We start from the raw sequence: 26,051 nt of genomic DNA, 5'->3' as shown, positions 1-26,051 counted from the left end.
TCATATTGTGAGTTCTTAATATACCTGTCAAGGATGAATAAATGAATATGAATATATGAAACATCATAATTATATTGAACTGCGAATGAACGATCAAACAGAAGAAAGATCCTCGCAGTTGGTATGCAACTTAAACAGTTGCGAAAAGAAAGCCTGAAAAAAACCAGGCTTGAATGGGATTCGAACCCTGAAGCACGGGCATCACAGAGGTCATGGGTTTGATTCTGCTTATAGCGGACACCTACATGTTACTTTCTAAACAACCTGTTATTTGGTTTTCACGGTCAGACTTCCAATTAGCGTAATCAACTCCCCTCAAGATAAAAGATGGACACAGAACTATGATATTACACTGTAGTTATCATTATTCTTCCTAAATGTGTATGATAATGAGGCTGTTGGCCAAATTAGAAATATTTTGGAGTGATTTTCCTTTCAAGAATAATATGATAATCTTACAAAGAAACTTCATTGGTTAAACAACACTACCTTTCTCCCCTCCATGGTAACCGGTGGTATTGTTGCCCTGTAAGCTGAGGGATATCGTCCTTGAAACAGCTTCAACAGAATCCTTGGAGTGTAGCTGGATGGCAGGTTCGTCACGGTTAAACTGTTCCCCAGCCCACTGGGCGGCAGATTCTCTGTGCAAGCGATAGCAAGTGCATGAAGTGGAGTCATGCCATTAAATGCATCCGAGAAAATCACATCCTCCATTGAACACTGCAAATTGGGACTGGAGTTATCTACAAATGGCAGAAAATGTCTCCATTAGGAAGTGGTCATGAAAGTGTGCTAAAGGAGGATGCACTGGTCTTGGGGTTAATACATTGTAAAGTCAAACTTCAAGCCTACATGGCCCATACATTACAGCCAGAGCTCAATCTGGTTTGTGTTACTGTAGCATGAACCAACAAGGTACAGTAGTCTGTAGGTAGTCCATCATAAGGTTACCCCCAGCAGTACAGTGTACGTTGACTGTACTCATTTAAATGTACATGTATACACCTGGGTGAAGAGAGACAATATGGACTACATTGCTTCCAGCGACCATCCTAGCCTAACTACAGTGTACCTACCCTTCAATCTTCTCATTGAAAATCTAACTGAAAGTCTGATGTGTAATACCCACTACTGTACAGTGCCTCCTTTGAAGTCGAGCAATTATAATAAAACATGGCTTAAGCATAAATGCGTAGTCCATGTCCTCAATACTACAACTGCACCTTTATTACTCTCCACAAAATCCAGAATATACATGGCAGCCTTAAAGTTGTGACACTGGATAGCTGTCATGAAGGGTGTGTATCCACGGGCATCACGCTCTTTCAGCTGCAACAAGATGTACAATGCAATTTTACTAAAAAAAATGACATCAAATAAATTACAGCTGTAATTAATAAACAAATCCATGGAAAAAATTATGACAGTAAGACCTGTGACTATTAAAATTTTTTGAGATCCGTTTTTTTTTTTTGAAAGACCATTTGCCTACACACAGGTAAGCCTGCAGTACATGTCCACCAACAAGGACAAAAACTGGAGATATCTAGCTTTCTAAGTAGCTGCACTGAAGCTATGGAACTCGATGTACCCAGTAGTACATGTATATGTTTGGCTTCTTAGTTTACTGAATCGTTTTTTTTTTTTTTGTTATGTCACATGTTAATTAATACTTACCATTGGTACAAATTCTTTTGCAAAAAGAGAATCAGTCAACAGCAGATGCAAGCCTGCTACATCTAAAGAGACATCCTTTGCACTCTCGGAGTCAATGCCTGTAGATACATCAACCACTGTCAGAAAACAGACCATCATGTCAGTTTCAACTCTATAATCACAAGCTACAGTATTCCTGTGTCCCATAAGCTTAAAATACAAACTATTACTACATGTACAATACAGTACTACATGTAAATTTACTTACTAAAGCTGTTCAAGTGCATTACAGAGTATTTCTACACTCCAATGAGATTTTGAGTAAAATTCACTGGTATGGTGATTAAAGGTGAAAGTGCAGTCTCATTAAACACCACCAATAAAAAACCTCCAGCACTTAAGTGATGCTGCTAGCAATGTGTGGAGTTGATGGTTACTGTGTATACAGCTGTTTCGACAAAGGTTGTCCAAAAAAGCATAAAAGCATACGCAACAATGCCTAAAGGTAGTCTAGGAAATATGCAATAAATTTCCATAAAAGTGCAGAATCCATATTGCCTGCCAACTCAAGTCTTCGCTGTACAGTCAAGGCATTATGAATTCTGAGCTTTTATTGAAATATATTGGGTATTTCCCAAACTACCTTTCAGCATTGTCGCGTACGCTAATATAAGCTTTTTTTGGACAACCTCTGTTGAAACAGCTGTATGCAGCAGAGGTGTGATTGTAGTAATCTAAGTTGTTCCCTCCCTACCTTTCCAGCGGTCCTGAAGAAGACTAGCAGTGTCTGGTTGTCCGCCTTTCTCAGCGTAAGTTGGATTGTTGCAGCAAATGTGCAGCACATTCTGGTTTGAACAAGAATGCTGATGAAGTATTTGCAAGACTCTCTTGCTGATAACAGCAGCGTCTCCTGCAGCTTCCTCCTGAATCTGCCCCTGGCTGTTGGCAATGCCTATTTTTTTGGAGCCTTTGACAATCCCTTTACCTCCTTTTCCAATGTCTTTGCTGCTGTTTAGCTGCTTGAGCCAATTCAGTGCTTCTTTGATCCTTTGCAATGTGCCAGATTGTACCGCTTGCAACAGACGTTGCTCTTGAAATGCTGCCAAGAAAAAAATTGACATTAAGGACAGTGCCTACTAATACCAAAGTATTTTTGTGTGGTTCATGACTATGCGGGAAAAGCAGATCTTAGCAGGGGCTATTGAAATCCTACACATTTTTCAGAGATAAATAAGCAACAATTATTCTAAAAAGCAGTAAAATACAAAGCAATGTATGGCATTTTTTTTTGTTTTGTTTTGTCCAAATTGAAGCTTTATTATATGTATCTCTGAAAAATGTGCACGGTTACCCCCAATGTTTGTTTTGGATACCGAAAGCACTTGCTAAGTTCCACTTTCTCCACACCACCCAAAAATATCCTTGTATTGGTACATGTAGGCACCACCCAAAGGAAACCCGAGTATCTTGAGATGCAATGAAAAGGATGCGCAGTAACAAAAGTAGTTACATGTACACGTATCCAATTACATTGTTACATGTATGTGCTGGACAATTGAAGGGCGGAGAGCATAACTGACCTGCATGTACATGTACTTGTAAATGACATTATTTTTATACCACTTTTTGTTGTTTTAGCTCAGTGTCACCAGAGGTTTTGCACGTGGCATTGAATTCCTTCAGGAAATGTTGCTTCAATGTGTTATCCACTACTTTGCACTTCGTTTTGTGATAAAAACAGAAATCTTGTCCATAGTCACAGGTTTTCATTGCAAAAGAGGTGCAAAGCAGCGGAAACAAATCCACCATGTTTTACATGTCATGTAAAACATAGAGGATCATACACTTAAAAATTCAAAATATCAACAAAATGGACAACAACACATGAAGGCCTTCCCATTCCTATGCATACAATGTACAAAATCAGATGTTGCACAAGAAACAACCAATATCCCTGTTCTTGGATTCATTCATTACATGAGTGAAGCTACTCACATTAATATTATTTTTCACACCACTTCTAGCAGTATGCAGGATGTTTGTCCCATGAACCTAGTTTAATGGCCTTAGCTCCCATGAGTCTCCCATAGCTCAGTGGTAGAGCATCCAAACTAATAATTGGAAAGTCTTACTGTAGGTTCGACTCCTGATAGGAGCACTCAGATTTTTTTTTTCAAGTGTGTCTGTGTCACTTACTGAATGATACATCATTCTCACCACTTCTACTGTTAGTAATTAACAATTTCTGAACCTTACTTGTCTAACACCAGAAAAGACAAAACAGTGTAGATAAATGTACAGCAACCACACTTACCTACAAATACCATTAACATCCTTTCAGGTGGTGAACTGCCCTCCGGCGCCTGACCTAGCCTTGTTCCAAGACCAAAACTTTGTACTGGAGGAATTTCCCCGACATTTGGGTTGGATAGCTTGGTACCATATGGCCTTGGGTACAGACAGCCATTTATATCAGTCAGCAAAACAACATCACAGTCACTTGTTGAATGAAGCAAGGGATATCCGTGGCTGGAGAAATTAACATTACATGGGCGAAGGCCATCAATTTTGAGACCGGCCATTGTATCTTGAGCAGGAATTGAAACATCATCGTCACCCTCTTCGTCATCATTTCTTCTTCTCTTTTTCCCAGTAATGATTTTCTTGTGAGAAATTGATGTTACTAAAGATGTTGGTGTTAAAGCCGCTTCTCGACTATTGATGGATTCAGCTTCTATCGTACAGACGCCATCATCATTATTATTTGAAACATTCACATCACTACTGCAGGTGTAAACTTTGCTACTGTCAATCACTTGTTCCAAGGCGGGTCCCAAGAAAAATGCCTTGCTGTCAGAAGAACGCCGGGCAACTAGAGAAATCCCCACTGATGTGGTTGCAATGGCCACGGGCATGAGGCCAGCAAGCAGTTCTTTGTTGCCCAGTTTGCTTGAACTGCCGACGATGCCCTTCGGAGTATGCTGAATGCATCCCCTGTATAACGAGCTCGTCAGTAACTGCTGGGCACCAGAACTTCCATCTGACGTTTCACCTTCACTTGGCACAGACTCCAATTCAGAGACTTTGAACACCCTTAACGACGACTCTGAGGGTGACATCACGTTTGCTACCTTGACAATGACATGAGGGCCATCAATGGCAGCAACCGTGCCTAACAGTTTGTTCTCACTTTCAAGAAAAACAACATCTTTAACCTCCCAAATTTCTGAGCCACTGGTTACAGTCTTGTTGGAGCTCTGAGCCTTTCTTCTTACACTGGTGTGAGGACTAGAGGATCGCACAACATCATGGTGACTTGAGATTAATTCCTCTTCAACAGTCCTTCCTCGTGGAGTGTTCACTGAAGAGGATTCTTCAGTTAATGGCAGAGCAGCAGTGTCAATCTTGTTATTCAAAGGCTCAACCCTGATTTTTGTAACAGTGGTACTGGTTCCTTCGGGTGACTCATGGCCCATCAGACGTCCTATCAGGGGTCCCCTTATCTCACAACACTTGTACACCAAAGCACCAGGGAATCCTGGGAAATGCTGACGTAGCTGGACTTTGTCATTGACACTAATGTGGCTAGCTTCACTGGTTGCTTTGCTTAGCTTCTGTTTGAAGTTTTGCCGTTCTTCAGCAGGTAGTAAACCCCTACAAGCAATACACACAAACAAAAATTAATAAAAATACTGGCAACCCATTGCACATTGATACAACACCTAACACTAATTTACTTGTTCAAATAAGGGGAAAATAAGCAAACAATAAGAATAAAAGTTGGCTAAAATCTGGCTAAAAAAGAACTCCGTATGCCTTGAGCTTTCAAAAATCAGACTGCAATCTTTGATGAGTGAAACAGGAGAGCTGTCAATATTTTGCATGTACGTAAATGCAATTATACAATGTAGGTTAGTAAGGTGCTTGAAGGGCAAGGTTCTACTACTAACAATGTACATAGTTACAGTGTAATTTTCTTTGGCTTAAAAATTTCCAAACCAGTTTGATATATATTTCCCTTTATCTCAGATTATGGTTACCATAATGAATACTCCACAAAAGAAAATAAAAATTAAACTGGTTTGAAAAATTTTAAACCAAAAATAAATTCAAACCACAATGATGCTAGACTCGATCCTCGATACTCAATTCTTGCGAGCATGGAGTTGAGACTGTCAACTTACATTTGAGCGGTACTGTACACATACAATTCACAAACTCAAAACTTACCACCAGAGCACTTTACCAGACTGTGTCAGTACACTTGATAAGAACTCACTGCAGCTGATGGACAGAATTTTCTCTCCCTGAAGTTCAGGGAATGACATTGTAGGATGAGAGAGTTCCTGTATGAGAGCTGGAGGGTCTCCACAATTGGACTCTGGGGAAAAATGGACTCAAATGAATAAGACATGCATTGATGTTCATGTACACACCCACAAATGCTAGTACATTTAGTCAAATGTTATTAAACCCCAACCTTGGTAAGAGGAAAATAATTATTATAGAAAAAAGTTAATACAACACCAGGCAGTAACCAGTGACTCTGGTGGTATTTCATTACACAGTCAGCACCCATCAATTATTACCTCTAATTATTACCTCCACTATCAATATTTAATTTAATTTAGATTATTTAATCTGGCTCCCTGACATTTTTAGCTTCTTACATATTTCAGGCAGTTAGTAAATATTATTAAGTTCATTCTTTTGTAAATTAACTTTAACTTTTGTTATAATTAAAAGTTTTGAACATTGTTGTTAAAAAAGTTGTTAAACTCACACTGTATTTTCATTTCTACTTTCATCAGTTCAAAGACTAAATAAGTAATGGAAAGGTAACTACATGTATCATCATGTAGTAACCTAATTAACACTTTTCATTGCCAGATTACTGTTCAAAAAGAGGGTTTTAGGTCCATACACTCTGCTAGAAAAAAATGTGTGTGACTGCTAGACAGTTCATGGACACGTTGTGGCTCATCAAAATTGTTTTGGTTTAAAACTTTTCAAACCAGTTTGATGTTTATTTCCATTTGTCTCACATTATGGTAATGAAGCTGCTGCACAAAGGAAAATAGACTAAATCAACTACAGTACCTTACTGATAAACTAACTACTGATAAAAGAAATGACAATGAAGCTGCTTTACAAGGGAGCCATTTGTAAAAGAAACAAAAAATATATATCTGCCAAAGCAGCTATGTTAGGTACATGTAATCTAGTTTTTCATTTGCATGACTGTAGTTCCAGAAGGACATAAATTTCAAGCATTTTGTTGACAGTACACATACCCACTCATACATGTACATGTACACTGCTGTAGAGACAGACAACATCAAATAAAGTTTCTTGTTTACAATGCACAAGTCTGGTCTCTAACCACAGATCTTCTGGCCAGAACTCTGGCTGAAAGTCTAAGTGATAAAATAACCACAACTGTGCCTTCCCAAACACTGTATGGCTAAGAACTTGTAAAATTATTATAATACATGTACACTGATCTCACCTCTCAGAAGCTTGTCATAAAACGTGCAAATCTTTCCACTTGCTGTCACAAGTGAGCAGCGCACACTAGATGATGATAGAAGACAAACTTCTTCAGAGTCCAGACCTAATGCCTCTCCTAAGGGGTGAGGCTTTGCTAATGGCAAGTATGTTGGTTCTTGGGAGGGCGAAATCTCCATGGCAATGTCACATGCTACATCACTTTCATAAGGCCAGTGATAAAGGATTCCAGTTCCTTTCTCAACCAGTAAGAATTCAGAATGCATGGCAGCGATGTGTGAGAAAACAACTTCTCTACCCTACGACACACAAAATAACAGAAAATACCATGAGGGGGTGCTTCACCAAGGGTGGTGCTTATTTGAAGGGATTCCCTTATTTAAAGATTTGCAGTAATTAATGCTTTTAAACAGACTCTTGTCCAAAGATGGAGGCCATAAACTGATCTACAGTAACTGAACAGAAAATCAATAGCCCTAGGCCCAGTTGTTCAAAGTCTGATTAAGCTAATCCTGGATTAACATAAACGTTCATTCACGTTTAATTACTAATCAATTATAAAGATTTTTGCCCCTTGGTTTTTTGCCCCGGCCGGCCCGGGACTTGAAATAGACCTGCAATGTAGAACTCTTCAGTTCAAGACCTTCTCTGACCAGAAGCTGAACTTGTTTCACAGTACCCAGTGACTGTGAGAACATAGCCAAATGGTCTGTCTCCTGTTAGTTGTATGTGAGAGGTTAGTCATTAAGTATACAGTCATTTAAAATATTTGTTTTTGATGTTTGATGCCTTGGTCCCATTACCACCCACTGTTACAGTATAATTATTTGCAGAGAACACATAAAGTTCTGTCATTACAGAATGTACATTGTACAGCTGTAAATCTACAGTAAATGCCTTTTCTACATGCTGTTTGAAAATTGAGTAAGTTCAGTTTCAGTTCCATAAGATACCATAATTTAATTAGTTCACTTACATTTTCTGCTTCCAGCCACTCCACACCACCAATCTCTGGATAGCAGAAATCAGCGTCACTACAGCTTGCGCACTTACTCTCGTTTGGAGGCCTGTCTTCACGTCGCTGTGCACTAGCAGTTGTAGGTCCCCTTGAAAAGGCACCAGCTTCAGCTAGTTGAGCTCTAACAACGCGAGGCTCAAGACGCAACGATCCCCTTGACCCAAATATTGGCCCATTTGAAGAACTGGAATACAATGGGATTGAAACACTACCTGCTGGGAACAAAAAGGGTGTGGAAAACTGCCTCATGATGGGATAATTTGTGGTGAAAACTGTCCTTTGAAGAAGTGTTGGCGAAGACACGGACCGACGAGTGTTGGAACTCTGCGAGGATGACACTAATCTGCCATTCAAGGGCATATTTTCTGCAGAGTTTTCCTGCTTCTGATTAGTACTATTTTGAGCTTTCGATTTGTCAAATTCGGTTATTCCTTCTTGATTTTTTTCCGTCTTATTTGAAGTTGATGGTAGTGCATTTTCCATGGTGGTGGTTTCATTATTGGGATCCATGCTTTTAGCTGAGCTGTTTGTTTGTACTGATGCGTCTGCTTGGCTACCACGACTCTCGTTGTCCACCAGTGACGAGCTGGTACCAGACGACTTGTCCAGATCAACTCCTTCCGTCTGAGATTCACGTGTAACTGCAGCCGGAATGCTATTATTAGCAGCTGGCATGGCAGACGGAATAAACCTCTGTGCTGTCCGGTAAGTAACAAGCCCATTGCCAAAAGCTGATCTACTCGAAGTACGAGAAAGCTGGTTATTAGGAGAAAAAGAAATAGAAGAACCTGCGAATACCGGCGATCTGCCGGGGAGAGTACTTGTGGTCGCTCCACTACTCAAAAACTCGTTTTGAAGTTGACGAGCATAGGCTTCATCGCTTTGAACTTGAAAGCTCGGTTCGTCTGCGGTTCCTTGAGGACCCCACGGTTTCTTTGTAGAATCAATGTTTTTCGTAACACATTTAAACCTCCCAACACGTCCATCGTCAAACAGAAGGCCCACATACTCGGGTCCGACCGCCACTTGTTGTATTCGACACCCAGCAAAATCCGGCAACGTGATAATATTTTTAGCTTCCTCCGACGCGCTCCCATTGTCATTGGATTCCTCCAACACCTTACTGATGTACTTGAATATTTCATCTTCAATGGCGTCTTTCGATTTATCCTTTCCGAGACGAATGAATATTATCCGAGGAGATAGAATTGCCGACACATCGTTTTCACTATCATCGTCCGCCATACTTGATGGCGTCTGAACTGAAACTACTTTCCAGTTTCTCGCGACTAAAAAAATCGCACCATGAATCGCGTGATTGTGCGTGACGAAGTACATGACAGATGAAACATTGCGTGACAGATTGCTTAACACGCCTAGTGCAATTTCTTGCCAGTCAACAGTCAACTTTAAACAATTTCAGACTGATTGGAAACGTAACATTTTCTTTTTTATTGAACTACAAATAAAAGATGCTTTGAGAAGACGAAAATAGTAGTGTTCCTGTACTTCTTCCACAAGCAAGTTCCCCTGCAATGAATACCCATGGAGAGGCGGGGGGTGGGGGGAGGGGGGAGGGGGAGTGAATTCGGTTGTTGTTTGTTGCTTGTTTTGCTATTTGCTTCTTCGCTTTTATTTTAATTTTGTTTTGGCTTGGGCCAGACAACATTAACGAGTGAGCAAAGTCATTTGGCTTCCCTTGTTCAAAATAATAGCAAAAACGAATTATAGATCCTAGAGTAAAGCAGAATGCGCTATAATACTCGGCCATTGCATATATGAATCCGAAGTGGTTCAGGCTTGTCATCCAGGTGGGGTCTTGCATACTACGCGTCAGCTCGGTTAATCCGGCTAGCGCACCCAGTGAGATCTGGATACGAGATTAGAGCTGGCTTGTTCCAACCAAGTTCCAACCCTGCCTCCGCCGAGAACAAAATTAAAACTTTGCTTTGACCAGATGAAAATGTATGCAGAACACATCGTTCCGTAGGCCGTTTTGTATTAATAACGTTGCTAATTGTTCCACTGGTAACCGTTTTTTCACTTGATTCTGCTTCAACCGATGCCCAAGACGATTTAGGACAAAGCAAAAGTAAACGACGTTCTCTGGTGCCGTTTTCCCTTTACTGTCTGAAATGAAACAATTCTGGCTTACCTATTCCGGGTCTAGAATAACATAACACACAGAATATTAACCTGAAAACCTTCCCAAAAGAATGCAACTCTTTTTATTCTGAGTAAACCGTATTCCGTTCCGATTCCGCCGAGACCTCAGGGGCTTATTGAATGTTCATACTGAAAACAGACTTGGTGCCCCTTCTTCCGCCCGACCAGCGTATATTGCATCTCAGTCCACGATACTCCAAAAAGAACGCACCCTAAAGGCACTGTGACACTAGGCAATTTTTCTTGCAATTTGTCTCCCAGTTTTGTTGAGACACAAGTTGCACGAACTGTTGCCTAGTGTAAAATACCCTGAAATGAAATTATTTTGTTGCCACCTCGCCCTTTGCGCAAAGTAGAAGTCGTTGCTACTTGGTGCAACAGTGACTGCAACAAAATTATTGCGAGGGATGTTTACTTCAAGGCATATTTAATACACTACATAACGTTTCGTGTAACTTGTGTCTTAAGTGCGCAACAAAGTTGCAAGACAAGTTGCTTGGTGTTGAACAGCGCCTGAAACACTAGCCAATTTAATCGGTTCGTTGCAACTTGTCTCGCAATTTTTTTTGAAACACAAGTTGCACGAACCGTTCCCTAGTCGGTAACATGCCCTGAAATGAACAAATCTTGCATCGACCGTGCGAGACAAATTGCAAGAAAATTGCTTTATTGGTGCAACAGCGCCTGTTTGATCGCTCAAATTCGAAGTTAAACAAGGCGTTGCTCTGGAATATTTTTATAAATGATGAAAATGTGAATACCGCGAAAAAAAGCAAGTGACTGAATGCATTAAAAATTATAATGCTAATTACTACACGTTTGTCCGTCGAATACGTCGGGCGACTGCATGAAACAATATCAACTGTGGTTTGATCACGACAGAAATTTTTTATCGTAGCATTGTGAAGAAATTTCCAATGCCCATAGGATTTTAATGTGCATAAAACAGCTTGTTTCTTGTGGACGGCAAGCTTTTGCTTCACCGCACAGTCAGTGTCGCACCCAACCCTTCGTTGTCCGTCAGATTAGGAAGAAGGACAAACAATGTTCGGCTGCACTGCACTCACTCGTCTTTGTGCTCTGGTCTTCTGCCTGTCGATGTCAAACTTCTCTACCGGTGAGTGCATATGCCGTTCAGCTTTATGAAATAGTCACAGCTGTTTGCGATTTGTTATTTGTTTGACACGAAGTTACCGAGCCATCGAGATTTTTTACTTTATTTCTGCGTGAATTACCTTACTGAGAGTTGAGAAGTTTCAGTACGCTGCTAATGTCGGTACAAACGGTCTCATTACACCGGCGATACGCTACGGTAACAATGAAGCTGGCTTCGAAACGATCTCCGGCAGTATTGATTGGTTACCGGATGATATCATCGAAATACTCAAGTTTACGGCAGTGACGAGCCAGTCGCTCATGCAGACACCGTGGGAAACGCACCAATTTAAATCTGATTAGTTGTTCTCAGGGTGTGGTTTATTTGTTGCAAGGACGTTTTAGCTAAGATCGATCAACGTTCACGAAGGTGAAGATACGTCTGGTACGTTGTACTTTCACGGGCCCCAACGAAGACAATGACCCTTTTTAAATTGTTAAGGAACCTTTAGGATAGAAGATATAGAACTTTAGTTGAACAATTTTGAACAAGCAAAATGCAAAGGTTAGAAAAACACTGCGTTGTTGCGAGGGCCATCTTTTGTAGAAACGGAGTTGAAAATTGAGATTGATTTTATTTGACTGATTGTATTTTATAACTTATGATATTAAATTCACCGGTTTATGTATCCATGTACACTTCAATATAAATGTGAATTCTTCGGAACACCTATATGTGACTCGCACGAGGAGCATTCTTTGTTGAAGTGTGATTTCTGAGATTGTGCAGGTGCATGTTCAACGGTGCTAGGTCACGAGAGAGCAAGAAATTTATCAGTTGGCTTACACATCGAGAGTTTGCGAGATAAAAATAGGAAAGGAAAACTAGAACTAAACAAGGCAAAGTTAAATTTAATTTAGAATGTCCGAAAAACCTAAAATAGAAAAATTTCAGCCGACCCCAATACATTAATTATACATGCACTACCAGTCATATATACTAACCCTCGTCCAAAAACGGTGAATATTATGAATAGAGTTTGAGTTGCAAAATTGTATTCATAATAAATGGGGCTGTGTGGAAATCTTGCCACAAACAAAACAAGTATTTGACAATTAAACGGAAACAAGCAGCATGATAGCAGGAAAGCACTTGGTCAATAGCTTGTGCCAGAGTAGCAGATTAGACGCCTTTTTAGGCCTTTTTTTTTTCTAGATCGTCCATTGCGGAAAGAGCTTTTTTCGTCGCGGGTGAAACAAATGACGGAAAAGGCGTCTCCTGTAGCAGGTTTTAAACTGATCAAAAGTTTTCGTTTACGATAGCATGCTGATGTTGTCAAATCAAAGGCAGCAAGGACCGTCAGGAAAGTAAAGCTTGATCAGTTTCATTTAAATTGTCGCCACATTTAAAGGTTTCATCCCGACTCAAATAATGACCGCCTTTACCACGACAAACGAACATAGAAAGTTACAATGAATAATAGACTAGGATTGCCGTACTGCATAGCAAACTGCAATTAACGCATGCGCAGCGAAGTACTTCCGCGGTCTCATCATGAAAGTAACTTCGAGCCACAAAGATTCGCCTCAGTAGTCTACCGACAAGTTTCAAACCAGTTACTTGTTCTACGTCGATTTATATCGGGGGAAGTAATCTGCTATGCGCAAGCGTAATGTTCTGGCCAAACTGTGGAAAAGGTACAATTCGTCCGTTGCTCTGTCAAAGGTTTCGCTGTAGGAATTGATCAACCGAGACTCAAGCAACAGGAACCACCTCGAACAGAATACAAAAAAATATCCTACGAGCAACTGCACAGCTCAATAATAGTCAAATGAATCACAACACATTAGGAAATTGTCCACAGGCTCAACTGGTTGGAACCGTGCTCATTGTACAACTTCACAAACACAAAACACTGTATTTATAAAGATAATAATAACACTGATGATGCGGTAGCTTTTATCTCAATGGTCACTCTTCCGGGTTTTATTGATGCCCGCCCGAATTTCAAAACTACACCGTCAGTGATAACTTGTGAACTGACGTTTGACTTTGTTGAGTACCCCTCCCCCTCCTCCCTCTCACTCCTTCAATCACTTGCCCTGGGAGTCAATGGTGTGTTTTGCTGTCATTCTAATGGAATGCCTCTGAACTGTGTTTTTCCATTACATTTTCAGGTCATGGTTTATGCCCAAAAGATGAGCTCCAGTGTGATACCAATAAATGCATCAGCAAACTGCTTCGTTGTGATGGTGAATTTCACTGCGAGGATCGCAAGGATGAGATCAACTGCGGTGAGTAGGAAAACCGGTCAAACCCACTGTTGTATTTGTCTTTCTGTCGTCTGTCTGCCTGTCTGTCTGTCTGTTTTTTTTTTTTTTTTTTTTTTTTTTTCATTTTTCTGGTAAGAATGTCCACATTTGGTTTTCCTACTGGTTTTCCTAGCAAGTTGAAACAAAATTGGTCATCTTGTGACACGTGACATGCGCGTAGATGTTCACATAATTTATGTGGCGAATTCATTCCTTCGTCTGCGTGACATCTATAGTTACTAACTCGATTTGAAAGTCGTGGCGTAAGTTGTCCAAAACCTCAAGACGCCTCCATCGGATTTCTTGCAATTAATCCCATTGCATGTGTGGATGTTTTTTTATGGGAACCTCCACTCTGACAACAAATTGATGGTAAATTGTCGGAAATAGTGTCTAAATTCTACATTCAATCACTTGCCCCGGGAGTCAATGGTGTGTTTTGCTGTCTTTCTAATGGAATGCCTCTGAACTGTGTTTTTCCATTACATTTTCAGGTCATGGTTTATGCCCAAAAGATGAGCTCCAGTGTGATACCAATAAATGCATCAGCAAACTGCTTCGATGTGATGGTGAATTTCACTGCGAGGATCGCAAGGATGAGATCAACTGCGGTGAGTAGAAAAACCGGTCAAACCCACTGTTGTATGTGTCTTTCTGTCGTCTGTCTGCCTGTCTCTCTGTCTGTTTTTTTTTTGTTTTTTTTTTTTTGTTTTTTTTTTCATTTTTCTGGTAAGAATGTCCACATTTGTTTTCCTACTGGTTTTCCTAGCAAGTTGAAACAAAATTGGTCATCTTGTGACACATGACATGCGCGTAGACGTCCACATAATTTATGTGGCGAATTCATTCCTTCGTCTGCGTGACATCTATAGTTACTAACTCGATTTGAAAGTCGTGGCGAAAGTTGTCCAAAACCTCAAGATGCCTCCATCGGATTTCTTGCAATTAATCCCATTGCATGTGTGGATGTTTTTTTATGGGAACCTCCACTCTGACAACAAATTGATGGTAAATTGTCGGAAATAGTGTTTAAATTCTAAATTTTAGTTTAAAATAGTTGAACAATTTTGAACAAGCAAAATGTAAAGGTTAGAAAACACCGCGTTGTTGCGAGGGCCATTTTTTGTAGAAACGGAGTTGAAAATTGAGATTGATTTTATTTGACTGATTGTATTTTATAACTTATGATATTAAATTCACCGGTTTATGTATCCATGTACACTTCAATATTAATGTGAATTCTTCGGAACACCTATATGTGACTCGCACGAGGAGCATTCTTTGTTGAAGTGTGATTTCTGAGTTTGTGCAGGTGCATGTTCAACGGTGCTAGGTCACGAGAGAGCAAGAAATTTATCAGTTGGCTTACACATCGAGAGTTTGCGAGATAAAAATAGGAAAGGAAAACTAGAACTAAACAAGGCAAAGTTAAATTTAGAATGTCCGAAAAACCTAAAATAGAAAAATTTCAGCCAACCCCAATACATTAATTATACATGCACTACCAGTCATATATACTAACCCTCGCCCAAAAACGGTGAATATTATGAGTAGAGTTTGAGTTGCAAAATTGTATTCATAATAAATGGGGCTGTGTGGAAATCTTGCCACAAACAAAACAAGTATTTAATTAAACGGAAACAAGCAGCATGATAGCAGGAAAGCACTTGGTCAATAGCTTGTGCCAGAGTAGCAGATTAGACGCCTTTTTAGGCCTTTTTTTTTTCTAGATCGCCCATTGCGGAAAGAGCTTTTTTCGTCGCGGGTGAAACAAATGACGGAAAAGGCGTCTCCTGTAGCAGGTTTTAAACTGATCAAAAGTTTTCGTTTACGATCGCATGCTGATGTTGTCAAATCAAAGGCAGCAAGGACCGTCAGGAAAGTAAAGCTTGATCAGTTTCATTTAAATTGTCGCCACATTTAAAGGTTTCATCCCGACTCAAATAATGACCACCTTTACCACGACAAACGAACATAGAAAGTTACAATGAATAATAGACTAGGATTGCCGTACTGCATAGCAAACTGCAATTAACGCATGCGCAGCAAAGTACTTCCGCGGTCTCATCATGAAAGTAACGTCGAGCCACAAAGATTCGCCTCAGTAGTCTACCGACAAGTTTCAAACCAGTCGATTTATATCGGGGGAAGTAATCTGCTATACGCAAGCGTAATGTTCTGGCCAAACTGTGGAAAAGGTACAATTCGTCCGTTGCTCTGTCAAAGGTTTCGCTGTAGGAATTGATCAACCGAGACTCAAGCAACAGGAACCACCTCGAACAGAATATAAAAAAATATCCTACGAGCAACTGCACAGCTCAATAATAGTCAAATGAATCACAACACAGTAGGAAATTGTCCACAGGCTCAACTGGTTGGAACCGTGCTCATTGTACAACTTCACAAACACAAAACACTGTATTTATAAAGATAATAATAACACTGATGATGCGGTAGCTTTTATCTCAATGGTCACTCTTCCGGGTTTTATTGATGCCCGCCCGAATTTCAAAACTACACCGTGAGGGATAACTTGTGAACTGACGTTTGACTTTGTTGAGTACCCCTCCCCCTCCTCCCTCTCACTCCTTCAATCACTTGCCCTGGGAGTCAATGGTGTGTTTTGCTGTCATTCTAATGGAATGCCTCTGAACTGTGTTTTTCCATTTCATTTTCAGGTCATGGTTTATGCCCAAAAGATGAGCTCCAGTGTGATACCAATAAATGCATCAGCAAACTGCTTCGTTGTGATGGTGAATTTCACTGCGAGGATCGCGAGGATGAGATCAACTGCGGTGAGTAGGAAAACCGGTCAAACCCACTGTTGTATTTGTCTTTCTGTCGTCTGTCTGCCTGTATGTCTGTCTGTTTTTTTTTTTTTTTTTCATTTTTCTGGTAAGAATGTCCACATTTGTTTTCCTACTGGTTTTCCTAGCAAGTTGAAACAAAATTGGTCATCTTGTGACACATGACATGCGCGTAGACGTTCACATAATATATGTGGCGAATTCATTCCTTCGTCTGCGTGACATCTATAGTTACTAACTCGATTTGAAAGTCGTGGCGTAAGTTGTCCAAAACCTCAAGATGCCTCCATCGGATTTCTTGCAATTAATCCCATTGCATGTGTGGATGTTTTTTTATGGGAACCTCCACTCTAACAACAAATTGATGGTAAATTGTCGGAAATAGTGTCTAAAATCTAAATTTTAGTTTAAAAAATAGAAGTAACATTCAAGTGTGCTAAAATGTAGATGTGATTATCACCTATTTTCGATTTTAAATTTCCTGGGCGCCGACATGTTGGATTTTATGACGTCATACGGTTGCTGCTATTGTTATTCAGCAGAACCATATTACGTCATGAAATCCAAGATGGCGGCGCCCGGGAAATTTAGAATTAAAATTGGGCGATAATCAAATTCTGTTTTGTCTGACACAGAAATATTATTTCCGTGTTTTCCAACGAAATTTAAAATTAAATAGTATTTTCAACGATTTAACGTTTATTTATTTCAAGAGTGGAGGTTTCCTTTAATGTCTTTTTTTCCCTTTCCCTTTTTTTTCTTTTTTCTTGTCGTTTGGATCACAGATATGAACGAAACAACCAGAAATGCTACAGACGACACTTCCTCGGCCAACGAAACCACGCCACTACCTACTCTCACAAGCAGCATCACCACACAACCACTCACCCACCACCCTAGCGACAACAAAACTACCGAATCCACTCCCCCTACGAAGCGTAAGTCAAAGAAGTTCAAAAGAAAACGCGTCAACTTCGACAATGGTACCAAACGAAGAACCAAACGTCCTTATCACTACCAGAAAATTCCAGCTTGGTCAGCAAAACTACTTTCAACGGTGGCAGTGAACACAAAACCAACTCCTATCATCACACACTGCTCGGCACAGGAATGCCGGAAGTGGATTGCTTGTTGGCATGACGTGAAGAGGTCACACAAGTGCGCATGCGACCAAGTGACGTGCAGTCGAGAATGGAAAGGAAGTGCGCATGCACGTGCAGGAAATGACAAGGACACGAAACTGACAGGTATGGGAGGGGCTTTTTCTTAGGAGAATCGCTTTGGAATTACGGCAACAGGATATTTTCAAAACTTAAACTAGTAGTGAGACCTTTAATTGTTGTATTGAAGTTTGACAAGATTCGTTATAGGTGTATTTTAGTCGAGTGTCAATGGGAGTTCTCTACGCTTTCTGAATTATTTCACGGAACATGGTACTGACTGACCACATGACGCATTCTAACCACATTAAACATGGTATTTCGCTACCCTAACTATTCTGATTGCATTTGGGACGACACTGTAATTATAAGGAGGGGAATGAGCACTGAGCGGAAATTATGCGAGTATGACTAATCGAGAACGCCCTGAAAATTGTACGAGCAATTCTACCTGAAGCACATTTTTATGTTCACTTGGAAACCTCAAGGGATCAATTTCCAACCTCTTTTGTTATAGGGTTTTCTGTTTAGTATTCGTTTGTAAGTTTGGCATGTGGCGGCGGAGGGAGTGGAGGGGAGGGGAGGGGGAGGATGCGTTGGATCGTTTTCGCTTCTGATCCGCAACACAATTTCGGCCCTCGACGTAATTTTAGCATGACCTGTTTAAGGAAAAACAACAACAACAACAACTACAAAACAAGGACAAGGGAACGTTTGCTACAGATGGACTGAACATTCAAGATATAATTTTTGCAGTTAGGTTTGGAAGGGAAAATCTTAGAGCTGAGATCGAAAATAAGAAACGGAAATAGTCGGAGTTATAGGCCTTTAAAGCTATGGCTTACCTTAACTCTGAGCTCACTAATTCCTTCATGGAACCCTCTCCGCTCGTACACAAGGTCATTCAGTTGGGATCTGGAGATAGTCTTCTCCACATGACTGCGTATAGAGATGGAGGTCTCTAAATCTGTTTATAAGTGGTTTATTTTAAGTAGGTAAATAGTTTTCTAGTCTGGGAAGCAAGCCCTCTTGTTACAATGTAGACAATGTTCAGATATGATTGTTGGCAAAATTGAAAAGGACTTAGAACGTGGTTTTGTTAAACACCGTCTAAACTGTCTTTTAGTAACTGACCATTGGTGAATTGACGATCCCTTCTCAGTAACGTGTAGTAAATTATGTGTACTTCAAGGCTGCGTTGTTAATTAATTAACTCTTTGTTTATTTTCCTCCTTATTAGATGTCTTTGAATGGGTCACCATTTCACTCTCATCCACCGGACTTTTCTTCGCCATCATTGTTCTCCTTCTGAAACGAAGACGCCTGCGTCATAACAATGTAAGACCGCTGCACGTGCGTACCGTGGTGTGCTATCAAAACGGGCAAGAGGACTGCGCGTGTGTGGTTTCCGGAACAGCTGCTGAAATCCGCCCCTTGTGTGAGAAGGCCAGGTACCCAAGTGTGGTGGCTTGACAAGAAGGGAGCGTGTGCTACATCGATTACAGTGGCCAGGTCAAAGGAACGGATTTTAGGTTAATGGATCACATGTAACTGATGTTCTGAACTAATGAAAATTGTGACACTCAATGGACTGCTTCACTTCGGCGGCTTCCTGGCAGTCTCACAAACATTATCGTTAGATGACGAGTATTTGCAATAGCAACGATTGACAACGAAGGAACGTGATTATTTATTTCTGCGAAGGGGGAGGAGGTCAACATTTGGAAAAAATTTTCCCCAACTAGTTCCACGTTTACTGGGCCTGATGTCTGATTCTTTCCTTCACGTTCTTTTATCAAGAATCTTGTTTCTTTAATTGTTCACAGCCTTCCCTCTCTTAGAAATAAAACTGTCTGTCGGAGGCCATTTTTTCTTCTAGGTTTTGACGAGAACAACGGACATGCACAAGTAACTAACGGCAAAGTCGCTGGAACACTCACATGAACACTCTTTATATGCAAATGCAGACGGTTGTTTAGCAAGAGATCGATCATATTCCTTGCGACACACTGCAACGGAATGGAACTGTTGGAATTATTGGTGAACAGTTAAGATATTATACATGTGAAAACTTACTAAGATCCAAAGTAGTTACCTTGATTGGCATTCTGAGGAAGACGGTGGCATAAATTATTCGATGTAGGTAGATATTTAAATTGTCAAAGAATTAAATTACGAGCATTCAAAACTGGGTGGTTTCATTTGTTTTGTTTTTTTTCTTTTTGTGCTTGGAATTTTAGTCTAGACTTGCAAATAAGGGGGACGGAGGTGGGGATATGAAGGAAGGACGGAAGACACGAGCGGGAGCGTAAACAGCTGGAATTCAGTTGTTTTCTGATAGTAAAAAATTGCGGTCCCTTCGAGAGTTGTATTCTTTGAAAAAGAGAGAAAACGAGCTCCCTGGATATCTACCCTGGAATCCTTCTCTGTCTTGCATTTAATATAACGAATATATATTTGGTTTTATCAACAGTGAGAGTTGATAAAGTAATTTGTCCACCGTACTGAGACATTCGAGTGCTGACGTTTCGAGCGTTAGCCCTTTCGTTCGATGGGCTAACGCTCGAAATGTCAGCACTCGAATGTTTTTACGGTGGCCAAATTACTTTTTAGAGATTTTAGAAAATATTTCCAAGGTTTTTTTTTTTGCTTATTTTGTTACAAAAAAACCCCTTGAAACTTGGAAGAGTTTCATCACTAGCGATTTTAATGCCCCCCTCACAGTATCGGTCAGCGGTTTTACCCATAATCCAGCATTTTTTGCTGTCACTGAGTTCAAAATGGCGACAGTAGCAGAGCTTGTTGATTTGACTGAGACTGAGGGTGCTAGTAGCAGTACAGAGAGAGACAAAGAAGTACTAACCATACTTGACGTTTGAAATGCTCCGAGTGCAAGTGACCTAGCCAGAAAAAGAAAGCTTTGCATTGGTTTTGGCGCAGAAAGCTTACCCAGTTTTGTTACCACTGTTCTCTCCTTCATAAGACGGAGTCAAGGCAGCACAGCCGGGTTTCGACCGTTTCCAACGAATGATTTTCCAGTAATCAGAGACCCATGTATGCGCAAAGGATTTTGCGATCGCCAGGGGGCAAACATTGCTAGTCGCTAGAAAGAAATGTATGGCGTAAAGTTGTTTCTTTGTCAAAAGCAGTGGTTTTGAACAAAGAGTAACGCATTTTCGCCGTGATTTCGTGAGAAGCGGAGGTGACTAATGTTTGTGCGTGGAAATTGTAAGTTTTTGTGTGGTTAATGCGATAAAATCTATCGATAAACACTCTTGCTTAAGGTTGATTGTGAAATCTACTGAATCTACATCAAGTTATTGTATTGAAAAAGTACAAACTTAGGCAGTTTAGGTGTAAATTTGAGGGGATTGGCTCAATAAAGCTTTTCAGTTGTAATTATGTGTGTCGAGATTGTTTTCTTTTTAGTTACGTACGTGAGTTATAACTTCATGGCTGCTGAAATTTTACCCAAACAAGGAGAAAAATTATTGTGCGAGGGCGGATGGAAATTACCGAGTTATTGCGCTGTGGAGGGTTGAAACCAGTGATAGTTAACACGGGGAAATCTCCCCTGGCCAGAGCAACGAGAATGCTAACTCAGGATAATTGTCTAATCATTCTGTGGCGTAATCAAAACACAGGAGGAAAATACTAAAGCTCCCACTACACAAACCTCACAGTTACAGAGCCGATCGGCGAAGCGATATTAACAAAAACACAACCGTGACTAAAGAGGACTTAAGCCCTCAATTTAACGCATTGCATAGCTTTCAAACAATTAAGCTACAATGATAAAGAAAGGATCAAAAGACAGATAGCCGTGATAAGAAACATAACATCTTGCGACAACCGCAAAAGCAAATAGCCGGGCTCAGCAACACAAAAGCTGCAAGATTCATACATGTACATCGTTCAAATCCTATCCTTATAGTGATAAAAACAGAGGCTATACTGTCACCGGATGCACTGAAATGGGCCATACCAAACCTGAACCAAATGCCACAAAGTACATAAGAACGGCAGTCGCTAAACAGAAACAACAAGAGTTCTAATAAACGATACGCATAACCCAGAAATGACCTTTGAGATCAAAATACAAAGCATGCGACAGTGACCATCACGCAAATCTTACAAACCATAAATGGCATTTAATAAGAAGAAAATCAAGCTCTTAAAGAAAATTTACGGGGGACACCGCTCATTTCATAAATAAGAGGGTGTTCTCAAAAAGATATACCCGTGAGGGCAAAACTAAACCACGCACGTGAGCGCGAAGGCTTGACACCTCATATAGCACAGTGATTACCACCTGGCATAGGTTGTTTTAGCGGCACACATACAATTACAACTGAAAGGGCTTTATTGAGTCAATCCCCTCAAATTAATACCTACGTTTGTATTATTTCGAGACTATATTGGGCACCATTACTTGGTGTAGATTCAGTAGATTGCACAATCAACATTTCGCATTTATCGATAGATTTCATCCCAGTTATATCACAAAATCTTACAATTTCCACGCACCAACATTTGTCACCTCCGCTTCTCACAAAATCACGGCGAAAATGCGTTATTTTTTGCCCGAAATCACTGTTTTTGACGAAGAAACAACTTTATGTCATACATTTCTTTCTGGCGACTAGCAATGTTTGCCCCCTGGGATCCCAGAATCCTGTGCGCATAACATAGGTATCTGATTACTGGAAAATCATTCACTAATTGACTGTACCACCCTGGGTAGCGCGAAATTTGACCTTGGACCCAAGCTTCTTCCGCGGCCGTGAGCGATCACAAAATCACACGGTGCCGCAGAAAGGAGCGATCGTGGAATCTGCGGTGGAAAATGCTCATCTTCAGCGTAATGCGCGAGGATTTTCAAAGAAGAGACATTTTTGCGGGTGCAAGGATCATAGAGCTTTAACTGTGGGCGAAAAAAATTCCGATCGGATGGATTTTCTGGACGTAAACCGCCTCCGAGTTGGAAACGGTCGAAACCCGGCTGTGCTGCCTTGACTCCGTCTTATGAAGGAGAGAATAGTGGTGGCATAAAAAGCCTAAAACAGCGAAAATAACGAAAAAGCACAACGGACACACAAGAGGTGAGTTTTTTTTAATCATCTTACGTAAAAATCGAGGATATTTTAATGTATTAAGCGTTCTAAATGAACGATATTTTATTCCCCATACAACGTCTTACAAAGCGCTCAAATTCTCAACGGTTCTCATGTTACCTAACACCGCGTAAGATGAAAGGTCACGTTCCAACTCACACAGCCGTGACGCATATATGAATAAATAGATAATTAATTTTTCGCTTTCTCTAAACGTGAGCTTGGGACGCCTGTGTTGTGACGGTGCGATTTTGCACCGACATATTTTCTCGATTTTTTGCGCTAAGGAACACGCGCGCTGAGCATGATGGACAGTATTGGGACGACTCGATTAGGAAGCGTCTTCTTCGTCGACGCAATAAATTTCACTGAAAAATTTTGCTTAGGAGGCCACTAGCCAACCACATTCGAGTTTCTTACATCATTAAGTGCAACGGTTTTGGACGAATGAGACCAAAACTCACCTAATTTCAATTATTTTTGACCGTTGATTTTTCGACCTTGTGTTAATGCTGTAGGCCAACGAAAGCTTTTGCTCGCCGCCAATGCAGCATAACTGGATTAATCGATGGAAAACCCAGGAAAAAATTCTTGAATTTAATAATCCTGGCATCGGTTGTTGAAAGAGCGGATACCGCTCTCCAGTGGATAAATCGCTATCCAGCGAATAAAATGTACTCGTACCAACACATTTTATCCGCTGGATAGAGACTTATCCGCTAGATAAAGTTATCAGCTCGTTGAACATCTGGAATCTCTAGCGTGAATGTAATAACCGTAATTTTTTTTTTGCCTCAGATGTTTTTGGCCTATTATTCTCAGACTGAACAAAATTTGTCCCTATAATTATCCTAATGGCTTTCTCTCTAAATGTTGCGTCTATTAGATCCAAAATTATTCCGAACGATCTCCGCAAGCATGGGCGTAAAGAATTATTTTTAAATTTAAATACATGTTTGTTCGGGCTTGGTCAGCAGGTGTGAAAAATAACTGAAACAAGGAAGCCAATAGGAGCTTTCTGCCTTTGCACAGTACATCAATCAAATTTGGTCAGTGGGATCTTTTGCTTAGTATCTTTAATTTGCATTTTTCTTTTTGGAAATAAGTAAATAAAAATATTCAATTATTATTCTTCGGCCGGCCCCTTTGCCAACTCATTCATGTTGTTATATGCGGCTATGCGGACTCTTGGAGTCATCAATTATTAAGATTACGAGACGTTTCGATTCAAAAAGAATTTCTTTTAGTTTAGATATTTATGAAAACAACATTATACTGAAATTGTCCCAAAATGCTACGAAAAAGCTTCGTTTTCGAAAATTTGTCTTAAAATATATTTTTCTTGCGCTTCAGGGAGTTTCTTCTTGTCAATGCTCAAAGGTTTCCATGGCAACTAAGATCTAGAAAATTCATAGAACGTTCGGGTTTTAACAGGTGTTTGCTAGCAAACATAAATTTGACAAACGTAAAAAGATGAAAAATTTTCTAGAATTATTGACTATCCAGAAAAGTTATCGTTTTCCGTTATTTTAGGAGAGAAACGCTAATAGCTTATCTGTATTTGCACGGAAATTCTTGACGGGCCATGTTATGCAAAATATAGCTTCAGTGTAGCAGAATTATATATGGATTGATAGCTACTGATTTAAACAAGGCAATGACGTATGTGTGGCTGACCGATAACAGGTAGCTCTATTGTTCTTCAACGAATCTCTTCGTAAACAAATTCCTGGTTTGTCTTTTATATATACACAGCAAAATACAGACGTTTTGAGATAAGTTCAAGCGTCCGACATCCGAAGTGGATGCTACAGCCTAAATTGGTCAGATTCGGGATATTTTAGGGTGCAGAAAATTTGGCAAAAGTTGCTATTATTTGCCATGGCTTATGAAGATGCAGATGCAATGTTTTCTTTTCCTCAAATGTTGAACGCGATGTCTTCGGAATGGCCCGTTGAGGTTCAGACGAACGGAATATATCGATGCAGCCAAATCACGTTATCGCAGTTACAAGAAAAAGTAATGCGTTCTCTATCGAAGAAATACGACGACGACAACTTGCAAGTAGTTCCCCAAAACGACAACGCTTTTGAAGGGGATTCTCCGAGCTCGTATCGTGAATCGTGTGCCGTGAAGTGCCGAGAAAACCGCGCGAAAATGGATCCAGTGGGAAACAACAGCATTCCTTCCACTCGAGAACGAACGGATGAAGATGATAGTCATCAAAGCCTTTCGCAGAGTCCTAACCTGCGAATTACACCGATTTTAGCAATATCAACATGTACCTCTACAGAACCACTGCGTACTCCGACATTTCAGTTTTCTCCGCTTGTAAAAAGTCCAGCTCATCGTGTTAGTGCACCTGTGAGCCCGTTGGCGATGATGATTATCAGTCCGTTCGGTCGAAATCCATCTGAAGATCTTTCCATTTACCTTCCCGAGAATTTCACCCCAGCAGCAACACTGGAACGCCTCGAACGCGCAATTAACACAACGGTTTTCGAATTCCCTAGTGTAGAAGAAAATCAAACTGACAATAAATCCGTGAGAAGCTTTGAAAGAGGAAAGCTTAAAGAAGAAATCGAAGAAGAGGACAGCGATATTAATTCAACTAGAGACAACTTCCATGTAAACAATGACGACGTATTTGTGGATATAAATGATGATGATTATTTCGAGTTGAAAACGGAAGGAGATTGTAACTTTGGAGAGCAGTTAAATTCTTTAGAAGGAAGAAAGAAAAGGGAGGGGAGAAAAGAAATCGAGACAAATCGCGGTGAAATATTAGGTTTCAGGAACAAGCTCGAGAGGAAACGGCGCAGTGAAATGAATTCCAAATACGATAAACTACGACAATGTATTCCAGATATCGACAAAAGACAGAAAGTTGCGAAGATAGTCGTTCTCAGATCAGCTGTAGAATACATTAAAGAACTTCAAAGGCAAGACAAACTGCTGACGAAGCAAAAGAACTTAGAGAAATTGAAAAATGACGAGTTACTGAAGAAACTCGTAAAAATTAACTCATAGCGTTCCTAAAAATACATATACAGAAACATTTAGTAGTTATAATTATAGAGCCGTAAATAAATTCAGATATATTTAGAAATACATTATCTAATTGCGTATTCATTGTTGTGCTGTTAGTAGAGTTGCTAGCCACTTCTATTGGTTAACTAAATTTAAAAGTGGTGAAGATATAAAAAAAATAAAA

General features: G+C 40.2%; 3 protein-coding genes across 4 annotated transcripts in view; 2 read left to right on the top strand and 1 right to left on the bottom strand.

Moving 5' to 3' along the window:
* The window catches only part of LOC146484670 (uncharacterized), a 37,811-nt gene extending 28,377 nt beyond the window's left edge, over positions 1 to 9,434 (bottom strand). The window contains exons 1-8 of the mRNA XM_085104751.1: positions 8,141 to 9,434; positions 7,166 to 7,463; positions 5,887 to 6,037; positions 3,971 to 5,310; positions 2,411 to 2,755; positions 1,678 to 1,793; positions 1,224 to 1,329; positions 490 to 743 (exon numbers count right to left, since the gene is read on the bottom strand). Of these exons, the coding sequence (XP_084960877.1) occupies positions 490 to 743; positions 1,224 to 1,329; positions 1,678 to 1,793; positions 2,411 to 2,755; positions 3,971 to 5,310; positions 5,887 to 6,037; positions 7,166 to 7,463; positions 8,141 to 9,427 (3,897 nt within the window). The 5' untranslated portion in view covers positions 9,428 to 9,434. The remainder of the gene's footprint in view (positions 1 to 489; positions 744 to 1,223; positions 1,330 to 1,677; positions 1,794 to 2,410; positions 2,756 to 3,970; positions 5,311 to 5,886; positions 6,038 to 7,165; positions 7,464 to 8,140) is intronic.
* A 1,882-nt stretch (positions 9,435 to 11,316) lies between these two features.
* On the top strand, positions 11,317 to 20,036 carry LOC146484669 (uncharacterized). 2 transcript variants are annotated; one of them, XM_085104529.1, is made up of 6 exons: positions 11,331 to 11,465; positions 13,622 to 13,738; positions 14,251 to 14,367; positions 16,435 to 16,551; positions 17,349 to 17,810; positions 18,964 to 20,036. In XM_085104529.1, the coding sequence occupies exons 1-6, from the start codon at positions 11,393 to 11,395 to the stop codon at positions 19,194 to 19,196; spliced, it is 1,119 nt and encodes a 372-aa protein (XP_084960655.1). In that variant the 5' UTR covers positions 11,331 to 11,392; the 3' UTR covers positions 19,197 to 20,036. The 2 variants fall into 2 exon arrangements, with proteins under 2 accessions (XP_084960656.1, XP_084960655.1); XM_085104530.1 differs by lacking the exon at positions 16,435 to 16,551 and having other exon boundaries at positions 11,317 to 11,465; positions 18,964 to 20,032.
* A 4,372-nt stretch (positions 20,037 to 24,408) lies between these two features.
* LOC146484668 (uncharacterized) lies at positions 24,409 to 26,051 on the top strand. The gene has a single exon (XM_085104528.1). It carries the CDS (start codon positions 24,719 to 24,721, stop codon positions 25,865 to 25,867), a length of 1,149 nt encoding a protein of 382 aa, XP_084960654.1. The 5' UTR covers positions 24,409 to 24,718; the 3' UTR covers positions 25,868 to 26,051.

This window comes from Pavona decussata, unplaced genomic scaffold, assembly GCF_977016875.1.
Source record: "Pavona decussata unplaced genomic scaffold, jaPavDecu1.1 SCAFFOLD_32, whole genome shotgun sequence".
NCBI lineage: Eukaryota > Metazoa > Cnidaria > Anthozoa > Scleractinia > Agariciidae > Pavona > Pavona decussata.
This window is presented reverse-complemented; position numbering and strand designations above follow the sequence as displayed.